At 36.2% G+C, this 19,956-nt stretch overlaps 1 protein-coding gene across 2 annotated transcripts; it reads left to right on the top strand.

Moving 5' to 3' along the window:
• Positions 1-4,671: 4,671 nt before the first annotated feature.
• Positions 4,672-6,635, top strand: LOC309489524 (C-type lectin domain family 4 member F-like). 2 transcript variants are annotated; one of them, XM_082158328.1, is made up of 5 exons: positions 4,672-4,944; positions 5,548-5,757; positions 5,913-6,058; positions 6,207-6,307; positions 6,422-6,635. In XM_082158328.1, the coding sequence occupies exons 1-5, from the start codon at positions 4,761-4,763 to the stop codon at positions 6,558-6,560; spliced, it is 780 nt and encodes a 259-aa protein (XP_082014454.1). In that variant the 5' UTR covers positions 4,672-4,760; the 3' UTR covers positions 6,561-6,635. The 2 variants fall into 2 exon arrangements, with proteins under 2 accessions (XP_082014454.1, XP_082014455.1); XM_082158329.1 differs by having other exon boundaries at positions 6,207-6,564.
• The last annotated feature ends 13,321 nt before the right edge of the window (positions 6,636-19,956 follow it).

Here is a 19,956-nt window from a genome sequence, read left to right as displayed (position 1 = left end):
CGATGGGCAGGTCCTGTGTCAGAAGCAAAAGCCATTTGATGCAACACAATTAATCTGTAAATAACACTATATAGTACATGCATGTGCCGTCTGTCCACATTTAACACCATAGTTGAAATACATCTTTGTCCTTGCCAGTGTTGTATTTGAGACTGGTCTAAAGTTCTTGGTCTTCTCCCGGTCTCGACAGCATTTGTACTCGGTCTTGTCTCAGTCTCAGACTAAGAGGACTCAGGATTTTATCTCAAGACCAGTAAAGGTCAGGATATCGCTAAATTTCTGGTGTATTGCCTGATTTATTTGTTAACATCATTAATGTAATTTTATGTAAAACTTACTGCTTAAAATGCAATCAATAACTTATTTCCAATGTGATTATCTTTTGTTACTGTGGTGTCGGGTTCAAAATTAATGCAGGATTGTAAAAAAAAAAAAAAAAAAAAAGCCAAAAATTAATACGAACAACCCTCAAAATTCAAAGATCGCAAAAAAGTATTTGTATGAGATTTTTACATTACAACATATAATAAATCAATATCACAAGAGCAAAAGAGCTATTTTTACGAATATGAGCACGATTGCACATGTGATACTGATATTATAGAAACATTCAATACACAATAATAATAATAAGAATAATGAGTGACTTGAATTTTAGACAAGTATTTGCTATTTCGGCAACTCATTAAGTGTTTTGATGTCAGTTTCACATTTAAAAGTAAACCTATCATTTTATTTTCCATCATATTTCTATATTCAAAATGTTCATTAAAGAAAACAATCTCAACAATATTTACGCAGGTGTAATTCTACCAATTCAGATGCAACTCAAAGATGAATATTATTGTTAGTGATTTGATTGGTAACAGCTCGTGTCTTATTATTCTAATTTATTGATTAAATATAAGATATTTCTCAGACAGTAGATACTTTTGAGGACTGCTGGTATGATCTTGGTCTCGTCTCGGTCTCAACACACTCTGTTGAGGGTATATAAAATATTATAGAATATAATACATGTCAGAAGTGAATCTTAAGAATAGGTAACACAGAACACAAAACATGGTATCACACCAGGAGCCGTTCGACTTCTCCGATTCAGCGGATCATCCAAGATGGATCAGATGGTTTGAGAGCTTGTGTCTAGCATCAGGATTGAGTGAAAAACCTGAGGAATACCAAATCAACTCCTTGTTCTATGCCATAGGAGACGGTGCAGACAATATCTTGGGCATATTACCGCTAAGTGAGTCAGAGAGAAAGAAATATGAATGTATGGTGGAAGTATTTAGACAACTGTGTCGGCAAACAAAATGATGGTGAAAATGCAGAGACTTTTATAACAGCAGTCCACAAGCTGACAGAACACTGCAACTTCAGGGCATTAAAAGAGGAATTCATCCGAGACCGGAGAGTTGGGTGAATCAGAGACAAGGACTGTCGGAACGTTTACAACTGGATCCAGAGCTAACATTAGCTAAAGCTATCCAAAAAGTAAGGCAAAATGAAACAGCAAGCAGTGTTACATGGATCTGACTAAACGTCCACTCACAGCATGAATATGGATGCAATTAGAAGTAAAGCCTCAAACAGTAAAACAGTCCAACTTAAAGGGATGGTGGATTATGTCTTCTCTTTTTTAACTTTAGTTAGTGTGTAATGTTGCTGTTGGAGCATCTGCAAAGTTACAACGCTCAAAGTTCAAAGCAAAGGGAGATATTTTCTTTTCAAGGAATTGTTTTTCAAGGACTACAAACGGCTGGTTGGGACTACACGACATTCCTCCCGGGTTAATGATATTATCACCAACCCTAAAATTTACATAAACCCCACCCCCGGGAAAGCATTTATAGATTGTCATGACAGAATATGCTAATCAATAACTAGAAGATAACTACACATAATAAGCTACATAAATTCATGGGATAACCTCAGGGCTCAGTGCTCGGCCCTTTTCTCACTGATTGTACTGCCACTCTTATAGCAGTGACACAGCTCTGACAGAAGTTGCTGCAGAAGCGTCATCCTACGGCGTAGGTGCCGTGTTGTCACAGAAACAAAAACACTTCCTGTACTTACTTTCGTTGTCTAAAGACGGGACCAGTCTGCTTGCCAACCAATGGAAGACAGGGGGGGTTGTTTGAGGAAACATGTCTGAAAACATAAATTTTTGCAAATCCATCTGGTGATGCTTTAATGGAGCCCAAAATCACAAAATTCAGCTTTAGAGAGACGAGTAGGAGTTTCATGAATCCTGTCTTGTGTTCTCCTTGTCTTTTGTATTGGACTTTTATGTTATTTCCTGTTCTGTGGCAAGTTTTGTAGTCCTTTGTAGTTTTTCTTATTGATTAGTTCCTGATTGTTCCCAGGTGTGTCTTGTTTGCCAATCTCCCCTTGAGTGTATTAATACCCAAGTGTTTCTCGTGTTCTTTGTCTGGTGTTGTCCTTTGTTGGATGTATGTTTGGTGATGCTTATTCTGTTATGTTTATTTTGTTATTAAACTATTTCTGCATTTGGATCCAACTCTTCTTTTGTTTTGTTTTAGTTCACCCAGCGTTACAATGAGATCATTGCCTGACTTCTTATGATCATAAATGTTCTGTTTATAGACTCTCGGTGTGAATAGGCACATCTCAATCCTTCCTGTCCTGGCAACTTGAATGTCACGTGATTCACACCAGTTTGATCATGAGTTTATTTCTGACTTATTTATTTCCGTTTATTTTCCGACAGGTTGATGAAATGCAAAGCATTGTAGCCTAAACAATCTGAAGCTAGAACAACTGCAGCATTAACCATTAACACAGTGTTATAATGAGTGACATTAAGAGATCAAAGATAACTTAAGTTATATATGTTGATGTGATGTTGATGACTGAGACTGGGGAAATAGGTTTGGGATGAGCCGCAGAGAAAAACTTTTCGCAGACTGAAAGAGACATTATGTTACCAAGAGTGCTGGAAGCATATTCACCTGAAAGACAGACAGAAGTTGCTGCAGAAGCGTCATCCTACGGCGTAGGCGCTGTGTTGTCACAGAAACAAAAACACTTCCTGTACTTATTTTCGTTGTCTAAAGACGGGACCAGTCTGCTTGCCAACCAATGGAAGACAGGGGGGGTTGTTTGAGGAAACATGTTTGAAAACAATAATTTGTGCAAATCCATCTGGTGATGCTTTAATGGAGGCCAAAATCACAAAAATCAGCTTTAGAGAAAAGATTTTGAGCATCATGATTCCTGCCTTATGTTCCCCTTGTCTTTGTTATTTCCTGTTCTGTGCCAAGTTTTGTAGTCCTTTGTAGTTTTCTTATTGATTAGTTCCTGAATGTTTCCAGGTGTGTCTTGTTTGCCAATCTCCCCTTAAGTGTATTAATACCCAAGTGTTTCTCGTGTTCTTTGTCTGGTGTTGTCCTTTGTTGGATGTATGTTTGGTGATGCTTATTCTGTTATGTTTATTTTGTTATTAAACTATTTCTGCATTTGGATCCAACTCTTCTTTTGTTTTGTTTTAGTTCACCCAGCGTTACAATGAGATCATTGCCTGACTTCTTATGATCATAAATGTTCTGTTTATAGACTCTCGGTGTGAATAGGCACATCTCAATCCTTCCTGTCCTGGCAACTTGAATGTCACGTGATTCACACCAGTTTGATCATGAGTTTATTTCTGACTTATTTATTTCCGTTTATTTTCCGACAGGTTGATGAAATGCAAAGCATTGTAGCCTAAACAATCTGAAGCTAGAACAACTGCAGCATTAACCATTAACACAGTGTTATAATGAGTGACATTAAGAGATCAAAGATAACTTAAGTTATATATGTTGATGTGATGTTGATGACTGAGACTGGGGAAATAGGTTTGGGATGAGCCGCAGAGAAAAACTTTTCGCAGACTGAAAGAGACATTATGTTACCAAGAGTGCTGGAAGCATATTCACCTGAAAGACAGACAGAAGTTGCTGCAGAAGCGTCATCCTACGGCGTAGGCGCTGTGTTGTCACAGAAACAAAAACACTTCCTGTACTTATTTTCGTTGTCTAAAGACGGGACCAGTCTGCTTGCCAACCAATGGAAGACAGGGGGGGTTGTTTGAGGAAACATGTTTGAAAACAATAATTTGTGCAAATCCATCTGGTGATGCTTTAATGGAGGCCAAAATCACAAAAATCAGCTTTAGAGAAAAGATTTTGAGCATCATGATTCCTGCCTTATGTTCCCCTTGTCTTTGTTATTTCCTGTTCTGTGCCAAGTTTTGTAGTCCTTTGTAGTTTTCTTATTGATTAGTTCCTGAATGTTTCCAGGTGTGTCTTGTTTGCCAATCTCCCCTTAAGTGTATTAATACACAAGTGTTTCTCGTGTTCTTTGTTTGGTGTTGTCCTTAGTTGGATGTATGTTTGGTGATGCTCATTCTGTCATCTGGTGTTTATTTTGTTATTAAACTATTTCTGCATTTGGATCCAACTCTTCTTTGGCTTTTTTTTTTAGTTCACCCAGCGTTACAATGAGATAATTGCCTGACCTCTTATGATCATAAAGGTTCTGTTTATAGACTCTCGGTGTGAATAGGCACATCTCAATCCTTCCTGTCTTGGCAACTTGAATATCACGTGATTCACGCCAGTTTTATCGTGAGTTTATTTCTGACTTATTTATATCCGTTTATTTTCCGACAGGTTGATGAAATGCAAAGCATTGTAGCCTAAACAATCTGAAGCTAGAACAACTGCAGCATTAACCATTAACACAGTGTTATAATGAATGACATTAAGAGATCAGAGATAATTGAACATATATATGAAAATGGGACATTGATGACTGAGACTGTGGAAATGGACAGAGGAGAAAGAGTGGAGATGATGGTGGATGAAAGCGCAGATACTGAGAGACATTATGATCTGTGGACAAACACAGAAAGACATCAACCACTTCAACACACTGGTAATGTAATTCATCTGATACATATTATAACAGAGAGACAGAAGTATTGTAGTATCTCTTGTGTTTTTCTCAGTTACTTTGGTTTATTTTGGTCTTAACATTCTCTAAACTCAATTGTCACAACTGTTTTATGGGACATCATGTCTGCAAAATGTAGTTACTCACCCAAAACATTTCATTATTTTTTTTGTCATCAAGTGAGATGCGAAACAAAATATTTTTAGAAATGACACGTATGTCTGACAGATTTTGATAACTGAATGGCTCACACAATGAAAGACTGTTTAGATGCGTTGAATAGTATGACAATTTTACAGAGAATCAACTCGTCAGTTTTGATCAGCAGGCCATGTGGATTAAGATATTATGTATGTAGTACTTACTCTTTTGCACCAAAACACTTGTACTAAAACAGGTGAAATTTGCTTAAAAAAAGAAATCCAAATTTGGTGTGAACAAGAAATGAATTTTTTAGAGATCTGAACTTATTTGCGAGATGTCATTTGAGAATTGAGCCAAAGCGATTGAGCAAAACTGTAATATATATTCATAAGAATATAGTAGAAGTGTGACGACTAATTGAATCTTGTCTGTCGTCTTCAGGAAGTGTCTCGGTGAAGAACAGAAAGCACAGAGCAGTTGAAGTGTGTTTGTGTCTGCTGTGTGTTCTTCTGCTGACTGCTGTAATGATGCTCTGTGTGTATTTCACCACCGAGAGAAACCAGTTACGATCCCACATCAATAATCTGACTGAGGAAAGAGAGCAGATAAAAAACAAGAATGATGAACTCCAACGTGTCCTTTATGAACAAGGTAATTTTGTGTTTTCCTCATTAAATCATAAAAAAAAAAAACTTTTTTCTACCATTCCACGTCAATAAAAATAAGCATTGACTTTTCATTGAATAAATTTCAGCATGGACAAAGCTAAACTGTGTAAACTAATATCTAAACTGGTGTATTAATAGATCAGCGTGCTGACAACTTCAAATGGATTTACTACAGCTTCAGTTTTTATTATATTTCATCTGAGTATAAGAAATGGAGTGACAGCAGACGAGACTGTCAGCAGAGAGGAGCAGATCTAGTGATCATAAACAGCAAAGAGGAACAAGTGAGTGAGAAAGAAAAAGATTTTGTGTTTGTTTGTGCACATTGACACATGGCTTGGTCTGTTTTAACTAATGAGACAAAGGTGTATTGCTGTTATTGTAATTATTACTACATATATTCTACAATATATTACTGTTCTATCATAACAGGAGTTTTTGCAGAAGGTTGCAGGTTATGATCAGTTCTGGATTGGTCTGAGTAAAACAGAGAGAGTGTGGAAATGGATCGATGGCACCACAATAACAAAAGGGTGAGAGATCACTGGATTTAACTGATCATTAGCCAGAATTTCTCTACTGTGAGTATGTTATCATACTCATAACTGACTCTACTGGAAATCAAACAGTCTTCATTTTTGTTTCAGGTATTGGAGAAATCAGAAGCAGTATTTATATAGTGATTATTGTGCTGTAATTATTTCATCGGGTTGGGAATATAGGGCATGTTATAATTCAATAAAATGGATCTGCAAGAGAAAAATTTTAAAACCACTCATTAGATAAAATATATAAGAACACAGAGAAATAAACCCATCGTGTTTTTGGAAACCAGTGGTTCTGCTTTGTAATTATATCATTGAACAGTACAAGTTATTTTGAAATTAAATATCTTTACGTGATTCATCAGCTTTTTAAATATGCAGCTTAATTGGAAATCCGAGTGCTATGTTATATAACAAAATCCTAATAAAGATGAAGATAAATGGATCCAGTCATTAAAGTCTGTGGATATTGCTCATGAGAAAGGGTCAGTGGTCTGGTGTCCCGTCCAGAAGAGGGTCTTCAGCAGTTTTTCCTCCCTGTTGGTGATATCAAGAGCAATCAAAGCCAGCAGACAAACTGATGGACCCTCGTTCTCCTCTGTGACTCTAGTGATGGATGGATCTCCACGGATGTGTATTTAACTTTCCTCATCAAAGCCTCAGACTCTTTACCACTGAAACTCAATTACAGAAGCTTTCATCTACTTCCTTTTCCACAAACAGTGAAATCAACGATATCATGTAGCCCAAAACTTACTTGATGTAGAGGGATGCATAATGTGACAAACTTAGTAAATAAATAAAGCTAACAATATATAAAACTAGATCTAATGTGTTGTTGTTCATCTATTAGATTTCATGTATGTTTAAAGCAGATGTTCAGCTAAAATTATGCATCTAGTGGATCAGCACAATAAAATACAGATTTTATGTAAAGCTCTTTATGTCCACATGTTGTGCTGCAGAAATAGTGTGAGCAACACTATCAACTGATCTCTTGAGTAAACTAATGCATTAACACAGGAAAGCACTGAGCTACACTGTAAAAAAAACAAAAAAACATCCCCAAGTCAAAAAATTTCTAGTGACTGATAACATCTAAATTTTTCAATTAGTCTGACATATTATTTCTCATTGAGTCAATGTTAACAGACTATTGCAACAAGAATTGCACTTGGGCCAATTAAAAAATTTAGATGTGACCAGTCACTAGAAAATTTTGACTTGGAGAGGTTAGAAATTTTTTACAGTGTACCGGCCTCTTGAAAAGCAAAACAACAGACTAAAGGAGATGAGCCATTTATTTCACAATAGATTCTCTGAGTAATAAACATCATAATATCACATTCACCGATGGGCAGGTCCTGTGTCAGAAGCAAAGCAACAGAACACATTTGATGCAACACAATTAATCTGTAAATAAATAACACTAGAGCATATACATGTGCCGTCTGTCCACATTTAACACCATAGTTGAAATTCATTTTTTTTATTCAGTCCTTGCTCTCTTCATCTTAAGTCTGACCCACACTAAAATATTTTTTATCCAATCCAGAGATATTGTCAAAACAAGCATCAGCTATCAATATCAAGATGATTTAGCATTTCCAATTTATGTATTAAATTATTATTTGTATTATTGTATTATTATTATTATTAGGGAAGGCTACTTTTATTATTAAATTGATAGGCTATTATAATTATTTGCCACGCAATAATTTCATTGCGCATCACCGCATAACCAACGCGCTGTGAGGATAATAAAATATTACATAGAAGCTTCTAAAACATTTTAGAAATTGTCTAAAACATTTAGGTCGATTACAATGAATTATAGGCATATCATTAATTATTAACAGTCTATAATATGTCCGAACACTGCAATAATTAGTTATCAATGAAATTTTAAAAACAGCTTTATTTCAAAAACATTGTTTAAAGGTGTCATGACCCACATTTTGCATTTTTCCACGAGAATCAATGTATGTTATGATTGCCTAACGATTATACACTGGCCGGGAAGCCGATATTTAAAAGTGAAGCGTTTGTTTACCTCAGGGTTTGTAAAATATCCCACGTGCACGCGCACTCAAATACGAGATTTTGATTTCTACCCTGGCTTGACGTCACGACGGTGGAGGATATGCCATAATGGACAGCGCAGCAGGAAGCCACGTGTGACATTGACACTGTAGTGGACATTATGCATCAAAGTGTCAGAGTCAGGATGGTACTTTAGCAAATAAGCCACTTCACTGGACATTAGTGAGTCATTTAATACACCGTGACTCACTGAAAAGTACATAAACATAGTTTTACATATGATACATTGTTATTATGAAGTTTGCCTTCAACGATAAACAGACAAGAAAATGATACAGCTATATTTTCATAGAATTGTATATTAAATAACTATGACAACATATCATTATTATATATTTTTTTTTATAGAGTAGATAAGGATAGATAAATAAAACAAACAGTCAAGTAATAATAAACATAAAGAAAAACATCTCGTTACTTGTCTAAAGAAGAAAATATTGAATGTCTAAATAACCACAACGTGAAACAAGGCAAAAACACCACATGATAGTAAACGTTTATCTCAATAACCGCTGTTAAGCTGATAAAAAAATTACACTACATCTCCGTTAATGTAATTCTACATTTAAATAAAAGGTAAACCTATGCGGGAGAAAATAGCAACAAATGTTTTAGCTCGTTACTGATGTTAATGTACGTCTCAGTCAAAATTATTGTCTTTACCATTCAGAGACATCTTGATGTAGACGTCCATCCAACAACTCAACATCTTCACTTTCTAGCTCTGGTTCGGAGTCCGGCTCAAACATGTACGGTTGAATCCCATAGGTCGCGGCAGGGTCTGGTTCATTGACAACTTGCGCCATGATGTCAGTTTGTAATGATATGCTAAAGAGTTACCTGCGCTGTCAACCCCCCTACTTCCTGCAACCAATCAACGCGCCCCTCATTTGCATTATTATAATGACCGTCCACGACAGCCAAAACATCGCATCAGATCTCGCGAGACAATAATGCCTTTAGAAATAAGGGTCTGAGGAGCTCTGTGTTTAATTTTTTTCCACACTTTTTTTTTTTTAGAAGTGCCTGAAAGACTATAATAGAGCGTTGGGTATCCAAGGTAACACGAGGTCATGACTCCTTTAACAAATTAATAAAAGAGGCACGTTGATACATTGCAGGTGGCTTGGAAGACGTGGATAATGGTTAATCCATTTTGCAACACGAACTAGAGGTAAGCAACAGTTATTTGTAGCTAGTTTGAACTACAGAACTTAAAGATCTCCCTCTTTTTTTTTTCTTGCTGCAGATGAAATGGTATAACTTCTGTTTTCGCGCAGGCGCAGTTAGGGAAAAACACTGAGTTTAGTGCAATCGTTTCGTAGCTCTGCTTCAACTGTGCGATATAGTCACGAGGAGCGACCAACATTTCTAACATGCAAGAAATTCATCGGCACATTTCCATCTAAGTGCTGAATAACACAAAATATTGATATAACCCATAGAATGCCCTATGAATTTGTGTGTTTTAAATAGGCCTAGGCCTATTTGAAAAAAAAAATAAGACGAATGTATTTTTTGCTATTTCTAAAAAATGTGGCAGGTTTGTTGGTAGGTCTATAAGCTTCTCCTTCCAGAATTAAATAGTGTTCCGATTTTTGTAGGCTAATTAAATTCGTGTTTTATTCATATTATATTCATTAATAAAAATAACATAGCCTAGTTATTTCTTTCCCACATTTGAGTCATTATTCTTAAAAGAAATGTAAATTATGCTTGCAACAATAGCTGTAGGTTAATTGGCCTGGATGAGTGTGATTGGCCTAATATTGTGTCCCAGACCGGCATTAAATAATTCGTGAATATTTGTAAAAATTCGTGGCTTGAAAGAGTTGGAAAATTAACTGTTCTGTCGATGTTTTGCCCAGTTAAGTAAAACTATTAAAAACATTTAAATGCTAATCGAAATAAACCTGAAATAAAGGAAAATATAACTATTAGTTGAAAAACTTAAACTAAACGGAAATGAGAAATGTTAAAATTAAGATACAATTTACAAAACGAAATTCACTTTAAAGAAAGTTTTCTACAAAACAAAACTTAATGAAGTGGTCAAAATCATGTCTGACCCACTCCATGTCTCATATTGCGCATCCTATCTTACTAGTGCTGTTCACTTTTCATAAATCAACATAAATGGAAAAATATAACATTATAATATTTTAACAAATATGAAACTAAATGCACTTATTTAATGGCTACAACAGTATAGTAGGCCTACAGACTCTCTATTTGTACAAATTGCTGCACATTCATTTAATTCTGAATTTTGCACACAAGTTGAAAGGCATTTGTTCAAATCAAGTTCACGGATAATTGTGCGTGCATTTATTAATCATTATGATACTAAAATCATAACAAAGTGGGCTATGCTATGTACAAAAAAAAATCAGATGAGCCCAGAACGCAATTACACGTTAAAGGTATAGCAGAGGATGTTTTACTTCCTGGTGGGTAGTCTAAACTATTGGTCCTCCTAATTGTCAATCATTCTAGTGAATCAATCAAACTTTTCAAAAAGTGGAGAGGGCGGGTCTTATCTAAAATTTGGAAAGATCCTCCGCTATACCTTTAAGTATTTCCCCCCCATAGAAAACCATTATAAGAACGCTTAATGTGGCTTATTGCAGATTAGAATGTCCCCTTATTATGTCGAAATAACGAGATATTATGTCGATACTAGGCCCTACTACTGCTGTGTCCACCATGGTCTCCACATTCTTGATCAGCGGAAACGATTTTTGCTTGTTTGGGATCTGACTGGCCAGCGTATTTGAAAAAGTTAAGCAAACTTTGCTGTCTTTTCGACATTTTTTCCCTGAGTGAAACGATCGAGGCTAACAGCAATCTCAACCATCTCAACTAGCACAACAAGCGGGCAAGTCATGTGTCACCCATGTTCACATGTTCCGGCTCAAATTAAGCCCTGTGTGACCAGGGGGGCAGGGTTTCATATTATTTTGAAGTAGCCCCGGGCGCCGCCATTGGCTAGCGGACCATCACCTGCTGTTAGCATCCCATTGACTCCCATTCATTTTGGCGTCACTTTGACAGCGAATAACTTTACATCTGAGGCGTTTAAAGACTCCATTTGTCCATTATTTATTTCTAAAGAAACACGAAAATGTATAAAAGGCTCCATTACCTTGTATCTTACGTTATGGCCCCGTAGAAGCAGTTTTTGTAAAAATAGGCTAACGATTGCGTCATAACCACACGACTCTCTGTCGCACAGTAGAGAGATTACCGTATGGACAGGAGGAGAAGCTCGCGCGCAATCGGGGGGACGTGGAGGCAAAATGACAAAGTAATTAATCAGAATACTTGGCAAAAGTTTCTCCTGCTTCTAGCTCATGGACACCTCCTACTCACATTCTCCGTCTCTGCAAGTTTCGGAAGGGAATGATTCAGATTTCTCTCGGCACAGCTAGTAGTAGATAGACGGGTTGCTCACGTCACATCTACGTCGTCGAGCTCAGTTTGAGTCTGCGCAGTACGCTCGACCATCAGGAAGTTAGTGCTTCTATTTGACTTCACTTGTCTCCGTTGAATCCAATGGGGTCGCTGTGTCCAGTTTATATACTGTCTATGTGTGTGACACCCTTTTAAAATGTGAAAATCCTATTAATTTTGCTTTATTGATTTGAATGTTTTTTTATATTTTCTTTAATTTCAGTTTATTATTTAGCTTATTTTAATACATAAAATTAATAATTCCTTGGGAGCATACGAATTGGATTACCACAAATGATCCGTGCTGAATTCGTCTGGTCTGACTCAGTTCATCATTGATTGGAAGAGAACAGTTCAAACTTACTGGCTGTGGAAATCAGTGGGCGTGTGTCATTATATTATAAGCAAAACGCTGTAGCATAGCGCACGCTCTGTGCAACCAAAACGGCGTTTTTTACGGCGTCATATGGCGAGATGAACGGCGTAAAAAGCGGCGCTTTCCATGCACACTAAAACGCCGTCAAATCCAGTAGCACCTCAATGCAGTACACGAGATCCGGGGGGCGGAGTTGGATCCAGATATAAGGGGTGGAGATTGGTAGGTTTAGGGATTAAGGGGTGGAGATGGGTAGGTTTAGTGGTAGGTTTAGGGATCAGGGGGTGGAGATGGGTAGGTTTAGGTATATGTAAGGTGGGAGGAGTTGGATCTAGATCCGACTCCTCCCCGTGGATTTCATGTTCTGCAGTGAGGACCATGGGTGCTTCTCATTTCTTATTTGTGCATCCTCGTTTCCTTTCCTCGCGTCTCAGCTCCGCCCCCTGTAGGATGCGAGGGAAGGCTGCAAGGAAAAGACGCGAGGACGGAGGAATCGAATGTAACTTTTTTTAAAACATTGGAATTCTTGATCACTCAAGCGTCACTTCATCGCGTCATCAGCAGCGCTCAAAGGATCTGCCCTTATGTTGTTGAAGTTTGTTTATTTAAGAAATTCATAATAAATAATAATAAAGCAAGATACCCTGTTGAAATATGTGAGATGTGTGGTTTATATAAACTGCAAAGGTAAAGTATAAATTAAAATGATGGTGACCGATGTGAAGGGGGAGGAGAATTTAGACGTGCGTCATGTTTAAGTCGATAAAACTCTTCCGCATAGGATCAGTGGCGTCATGCCCATTCAAAGTGAGGGGGCACGTGCCCCCTCAGATTTTTCCTCCCTGATAATTTTTTTGTCACAACTTTATTCCTATTATGCTCCATAATATACCAGAGCCTATAACGACTCAAATGTATTCTTCTGGATGTGTAATAAATCGGTCAGCAATGCATCAGCCCGCCCCTTTTTCTGGTGTCTGTGTATATCAAATCTAGAGCGCTACGCGAATCTTTGCTGTACATGTTCAAGCAACTCACTCGTCTCGCACGTTGAGCTGGCAATGTTTTACAGATGGTCTTGAAGTGGTAAGTGGGCAAAGCAACAAATCAGCATTGAATTAGTTATCGGATGATATTAAAAGGTAGTGGGATTCCGATTATTTGTGGTTGACCTGGAATTTTTAACTTGATCAAAAAGTTATGGATTTGATATTAGCTGCGAATTCAGAGCATTAACTTAAGTTGTGTCAGTGTAACGTTATCGATAGCTAGCCTAGTCCAACCGTAAACTAGTTGGCTAACGTTACTGCCATACAAAGCCATAGTAACCTTATCTGATCGGTTTTGATTACTTTTTTTTACATTTCTGTCAAATATGAACCATTTTCAAATAAACGGGGTAGTGTTAACCTTATTCAGCACTGAAATCTGTCAAACTTCTTTCAAAGTCCTTCATCACATATTAATATTAAAAATAACTTAATTTCAGAGCACCACAAAGTCAGACCTCAGCACCTTTATGTAGGGTGATATCAGGTAAAATGGGCCATCAGGTAAAATGTCCCAGCCCCTCTGGAATTTAGAGCCAATGACTGCAAAGGATTTCAAACTGTTGTCATAACTGTGCTTAACAAGTAACAGGTGATTTGATTGGTTTATGGTTGCTATGGTGGGCTGGGCAATCATTCTAATCAAGACTGCACCAGAAAGTTGCATGGTAAGTAGTCTGGCATACCAAATGTGACTAAACTATTATAAGGATGATAAATCTATAAATAAAAAAAACATGCACATAAAAAAATATGCATAATATCTGTCTTGATGGCATCAATCAGAAATAATGTTGTTAGTTTGGTATCTGAACATATTTTTTGATAAGGAGATGATTTTCTTGGTAGCCCAATTTACCTTAACCCACTAAGGTAAAATGGGCTACATGGTTTCAGCTAAAATGGGCCATTATCTCTGTCACTCACAAACACGTGTGTGTGTAAATGTTTTATTACACACATTTTTTATATATTTAAATTGATAATAGGCTATATTATTTATAAAAATGTATAAATGTAGTGCATGTCACATACACACACACACACACACCAATTATCAATTTTGAATGAGATTTTTTTTTATTTGTACATTTTGTTCTAAATGTGCACACACACACACACACACACACACACACACACACACACACACACACACACACACACACACACACACACACACACACACACACACACACACACACACACACACACACACACACACACACCAGTTCACTGATCTATGCTGTTCCAAAATGACTTTGTTTAATTGCAATTTGAATATGGGTTTGACTTTGCACCCAAAATGTTTGTTTTTTTAATAGCACAATATTAATATGTTTGTTTTTTAATACAGTTTAAATGTTATGTGGCTGTATAAGCAATTGTGTTTTAAAATTAAATTTGATTGTAAATAAATATTTCCCTTTGTAGTTTGACTGGCCCATTTTACCTGAAACTGCTCATGCAAAAAAAGTTGGCACAGCTAATGTTTCAAGAACTGTAGGGCATAAATAATTATATTTTATTACATAATTTTAGCACAAAATTATCAAAAACAGTCATTATTAATCATAAAAACACATGGAAAAGACATGGTACTGTATTATTGTCCCAAACGATTTACCAAAAAGTGGCCCAATTTAGCTGATATCACCCTACCTTTAATGTAAGATCGTTCTTAGGTCACATACCAATTATCATAACATAAAAACTGCAATGGTAGGCTACTGTTTTTAAAATCATGTGTAGTAGGCCTAAGTGTACAGTAAGTGTGTGTGTAAACATGCTTTAATGAAGTAGACTTCAAAAGCTTTTGAATTTGAGCTTACAGTTCTTTCATCAACCTGTCTTTTACATAAACTTACAAAATAGATACTTTAACTTAGTCCTCAGATAGAGGAGGGTTGCTGCTAGCTCCGTTAAGGTATTTCTGTCCCTCCCAAACTGCATTGAAATTGTATGTTTAGCAGCCAGAATTAAAAAAAAAATTCTCCCCCTGACCCCTCCAAACATGATCCATATCACCCGTCAGAAAACAGTTGCAACGTCTCAGATTGTGCCCCCCCAGAATTTTGGCTTGCATGACGCCCCTGCATAGGATACACCTGTGTATCCTCGCTCATGACTCCTCAGGAAGCCTTCTAACTCCTCGATCCTCGACTCCTCGCGGTGCAATTAGAGAATTGAGATGTCCTTCAAGATGGCTGTGCTCGATCGGTTTCCGGGTCATAGGATGGAGGACGGAGCAGAGTCATAGAGAGAGAGAGTTGCGACACTCCCATAGACCTCCGTTGTAAATAATGGCGGCGCTTTTAACCGCCTACTTCCGGGATATGAAGATCGGAATAGTTCCAAACACTGTCATTTGGGCGTTGGACACCATTCACTTACATTGCTGCGCGTCGAGTTGTTCCAGAGTTAAGTTGCCGAAATGTCGACCTCTTTTGAATTGTCAACTGTCTATATTGTATCAGAGGCCCTTTGCGATGCTTATACTGGTCTTCATTTGTACATGCACAGCGTAATTATTTATATTTTATGTTGGTTGTTTCAACCAATTTTCAAGCACTGCCTGCTAGCTAACGTTAGTTAGCTAGCGCGACTTCGTCAGCTAAGAGTTCGGTAATGAATCGCTACCACCTTTATAGCAACTTTTATTTAATTTAATTTTTTGGGATATACTAACTTTTCATTATGTTATTATTGTCTTGAGTGAAGCGGCTTGTGAGAACAATGCTGGACCTTTAGGATTGTTATGGCCATCACCAGTCCTGTCTGTTTCATGGATCACCTGCCCCTGGTTTTTGTTTTTCTTGTTCACACACACAAGCACACATTTTTGTTGTCTGTCATTGTTTAATAAAAAATATTTTATTTGAAAACCTTCATTTGTATCAGCCATGCTTAAATTCGTTTTTAATCTGTTATAGTTTTGATAATGTGTATGGCTTAATCTTAAAATAATATTCTTAGTCTTAACATGATTATGTTTCACGTTGTGGTCCTGGGGGTGGCCACTTTCATCAGAAGAAGTGAGCTAGCTTCTAAGCGAATTCTGAACGGACCGCCACGGCAGACCTCTTTGCGTGATCACAAAGGTAGGCTAATGGCTGAATCTAAATTTATAAGCAAAATCACGGGAATCAATAGCCTAATACAGCCCAGTTGTGCTAAAATAAATATCATGAGACGTCCATCATCAGATGAATGATATGGAAAAGTTAAGTTAGAGCCGCTAAAGCCAGTGCTACTACCCATGCGAACATGAACACTAAGCTTTTCCCTCCAAAAATATAGCTTAAAACTTATCTCCAAATGCAAAACTGACATTAACAAAATGCAATAATGCAATAACAGCTGAAAAAGTACTTGGGTGTGTGTTTTATTTTATATTTACCGTTCAATAATGCAATCGCTGCTGTCTGTCCCATAGAAGAACATGACAGCCAGCGTACGTTTTGGAACTTTTTTTTTTTTTTTTTTTTTTTTTTTTTTTTAATGAATTCAAATTTACATACAAAATAGGTATTGAACAAACAATATTAATTAACAATTTTCAAAGGCAGACACAATTACAAATTATAATAAGAAACAGCGACAAAGTCTCAAATATACAATCAAGAAGGACAATAAAAAAAAAAAAAAAAAAAAAAAAAAATAAAAAAAAAAGACAAAATAATAAATACATAAATAATAAACCAATGAATAACATTTACACGAAGGTAGGTCCTTGCAAGGGGTACGGATCTAAAGTGCACTTAGCTCATTGAGAAAATTTGCAACTGTGGAAGCTTTTACATTTGAAAGGGTGCAAAGTGAAGAAGCAAAAGCTTTAAGTTCATTAGCAAAGTGAGGAAAGGATGGGGGGGTTTTCAAAAATCTGCATTTATGAATGAAATATTTAGCAAATTCAAAAAGATTATTAACTAAGTAGTACTGTGGACAATCTTTCTTAAGTACACCAAACTTAATTTGTTTGTATTCAAAGGGATTTACACATGTAATAATGCATGACATTTTACTGTACAATTGAGACCAAAACAATTTTGAGTGATTACAATGATAAAAGATATGTTCAGTGGTTTCAATATTCGTATCACAAAATTGACAAGAATTTTCTCCGATATCAAATTTAGATTTTAAGAATTCTTTAGATGGGTATATATCATTTATAATTTTAAAATGAACTTCTTTCATTTTAGGAAGACTTGGAAAGGTAAGATAATTCATTCTCAATTCCTTCACCTCCTCCGGGCTAAAATCTTTGAAAATATAGTAACGTTTAATTCTATTTGGATGAAGTCTATCAATAAAAACACTTCTGATATATTTGTTGTTGCATTTATGATCTCTAATAGATAATTCACCCAGAGAAGGAGAAGGGAGAGAGAATGTTACAGAATAGTGTGAAAGAATACTCTTTACTAGTAACACCATGCTTTTGGGTATGACATTTACAATTGTGTAAAACTCTTTAGGGTGACATACAAATCCATGTTTCAAACAAAAATCATTGTAATTTAATACATTTCCATAGCTGTCCATCATGTCCAACAGGGAAAAAATATTATATTGAATCCAATTTTCATAAAATAAAGATTTGTTATGGTGTAAGATAAAGCGATTGTTCCAAATACATGTTTTGTGTGGACTAAAATTGTGGGAAAAGGCTAACTTCCAATAAAGGAGAACTTGTTGATGGAATGCAGACAATTTAAGAGGTAATTTGTTCAACTCAAAATCACATCTAATCAAAAATTCCAAACCACCTACTTTCTGAAATATTGAAGAAGAAACAGTAAACCATAAGCCGTTTGCATTACAAAGAAAAGATTTTAACCACTGAGTTTTTAAAACACTATTCATTATTTCTAAGTCAATAACATTTAATCCTCCTTCTTCGTAACTGTGAACTAAATCATTTTTGTTAATATAGTGATGCTTATTTTTCCAAATAAAGTTAAATATTGCAATGTTACACTCTTTTAGTAAGTGAGGTGGGATAGCTAGCGAGGAGGCTGGGTAAACAAACCTAGAGAGCAATTCCATTTTGGTTAACAAAACTCTTCCAAATATTGAGATATCCCTTTGTATCCAGTTATTGAGAATAATTTTAGCTTTTGAAAGATTTTTAACAAAATTTTCTTGGACACTTAGATTGCTATCTCTAGTAATAATTATCCCCAAGTATTTTACAGATGTTTTTATCGGTATATTACATAAAGAGTCTAGTTCGCTGCCATGAATTGCAAATAACTCACATTTATTTAAGTTTAAGTGTAGGCCTGATGCTTTGGAGAACAGATTAATAAATTGGATGGCTTTATCAATTTGATATTGGTCCTTTAAAAAGATCGCTGTATCATCGGCTAATTGGCTAATACCAATTTGTTTCCCAAATACACTCAATTTGTCAAAGTCGCTGTTTTTATCTATCAAAATAGCAAGCATTTCTACCGCCAAGATAAAGGGGAAATGGGACAACCTTGTCTTATTCCTCGTGAAATATTAAATCTTTGGTTTGGTACGTTTTGGAACTATTGGGGCTTACATGAACCACGTGACAGCCATAGCGGCGACATCAAAGAGTGTCGCAACTCTCTCTCTCCATGGCTCTGGGACGGAGGAGAGAGGAGACGAGGAGGGATATTGAAAAGCACCCCATCTCGTCAAATACGGCGTCATTGACGTATTTCGCGCGTCTTCTTCTTCTTGTTGAGTTTTTTGGCGGTTGGCACACAACGTAATGGTGCATTACTGCCACCGACTGGTATGGAGTGTGGATCTGAATGTCTATTATTTACTTTATTCTAAACAAAAATAAATAAATAAATGATAATAATAATAAATAAAATCAACAAAATTAAATTAAATCTCAAATCCTCTCAATCATATCTATTATTCTAAGATAATGAAAAACAATTCCATAGCATTTATCTTTTGAGTTTTTTCTAAGAATTTCTACTAAATCAAAACTTATTCTCTCCTTTTTAAGATTTTGGATCATTTCCTTTCTTTTTCCCTCATATTTTTTACAATGTATCATGACATGTTCTACTGTTTCCTGTTGCTCACAATATTCACATCTGCCGGTGTTATTTTTACCTATTTTAAATAAATGACTGTTTAACCCTGTGTGCCCAAATCTAAGTCTCGATATAATTGTCTCTTCTCTCCTTCTCCTTCCTGCACATCTCATTTCTCCCACTCTCCTCTGAATTTTGTAAAACCACCGTCCTTTCCTCTCTTCCTCCCATTGTTTTTGCCACCTTTCCTTCAACCTCTGTTTAATAATGCTTTTCATTTCCATCTTACTGATGTTAACTGTGACTTCAACATACTCTCTTTTTGTGGCCTCCTTTGCAGCCTTGTCTGCCATTTCATTTCCTATGACTCCAATATGTGCTAGTACCCACAAAAATATAACTTCAATGCCCATCATTTGAATTCTATATAATGCTTGTTGTATTTCTATTAAAATATCGGCTCTGCTGTTTAAATGACTGTTCTGTAAACTGACTAATGATGAAGTTGAATCTGAACATATTATAACCCTCAATGGTCTTATTTCCTCTACCCACCATGGACTGGAGTTGAAAATTAGCAATAGCTATAAACTCTTTTTGCATAGCATTAGTTACAAACTTGTTTTGTAC

Source organism: Leuciscus leuciscus (assembly GCF_965113295.1).
Source record: "Leuciscus leuciscus genome assembly, chromosome: 24".
Taxonomy (NCBI): domain Eukaryota; kingdom Metazoa; phylum Chordata; class Actinopteri; order Cypriniformes; family Leuciscidae; genus Leuciscus; species Leuciscus leuciscus.
The sequence above is the reverse complement of the archived record's forward strand: the minus strand, read 5'-3'. Positions and strand labels throughout refer to the sequence as shown.

What these genes read in the sequence shown, in the direction of transcription:
- LOC309489524 (XM_082158328.1), top strand. Translation starts at nt 4,761, where the DNA reads ATGAATGACATTAAGAGATCAGAGATAATTGAACATATATATGAAAAT. An exon ending in ACGTGTCCTTTATGAACAAG is followed by an intron (nt 5,758 to 5,912) that starts GTAATTTTGTGT and finishes GTGTATTAATAG; the next exon opens with ATCAGCGTGCTGACAACTTC. An exon ending in GGCACCACAATAACAAAAGG is followed by an intron (nt 6,308 to 6,421) that starts GTGAGAGATCAC and finishes TTTTTGTTTCAG; the next exon opens with GTATTGGAGAAATCAGAAGC.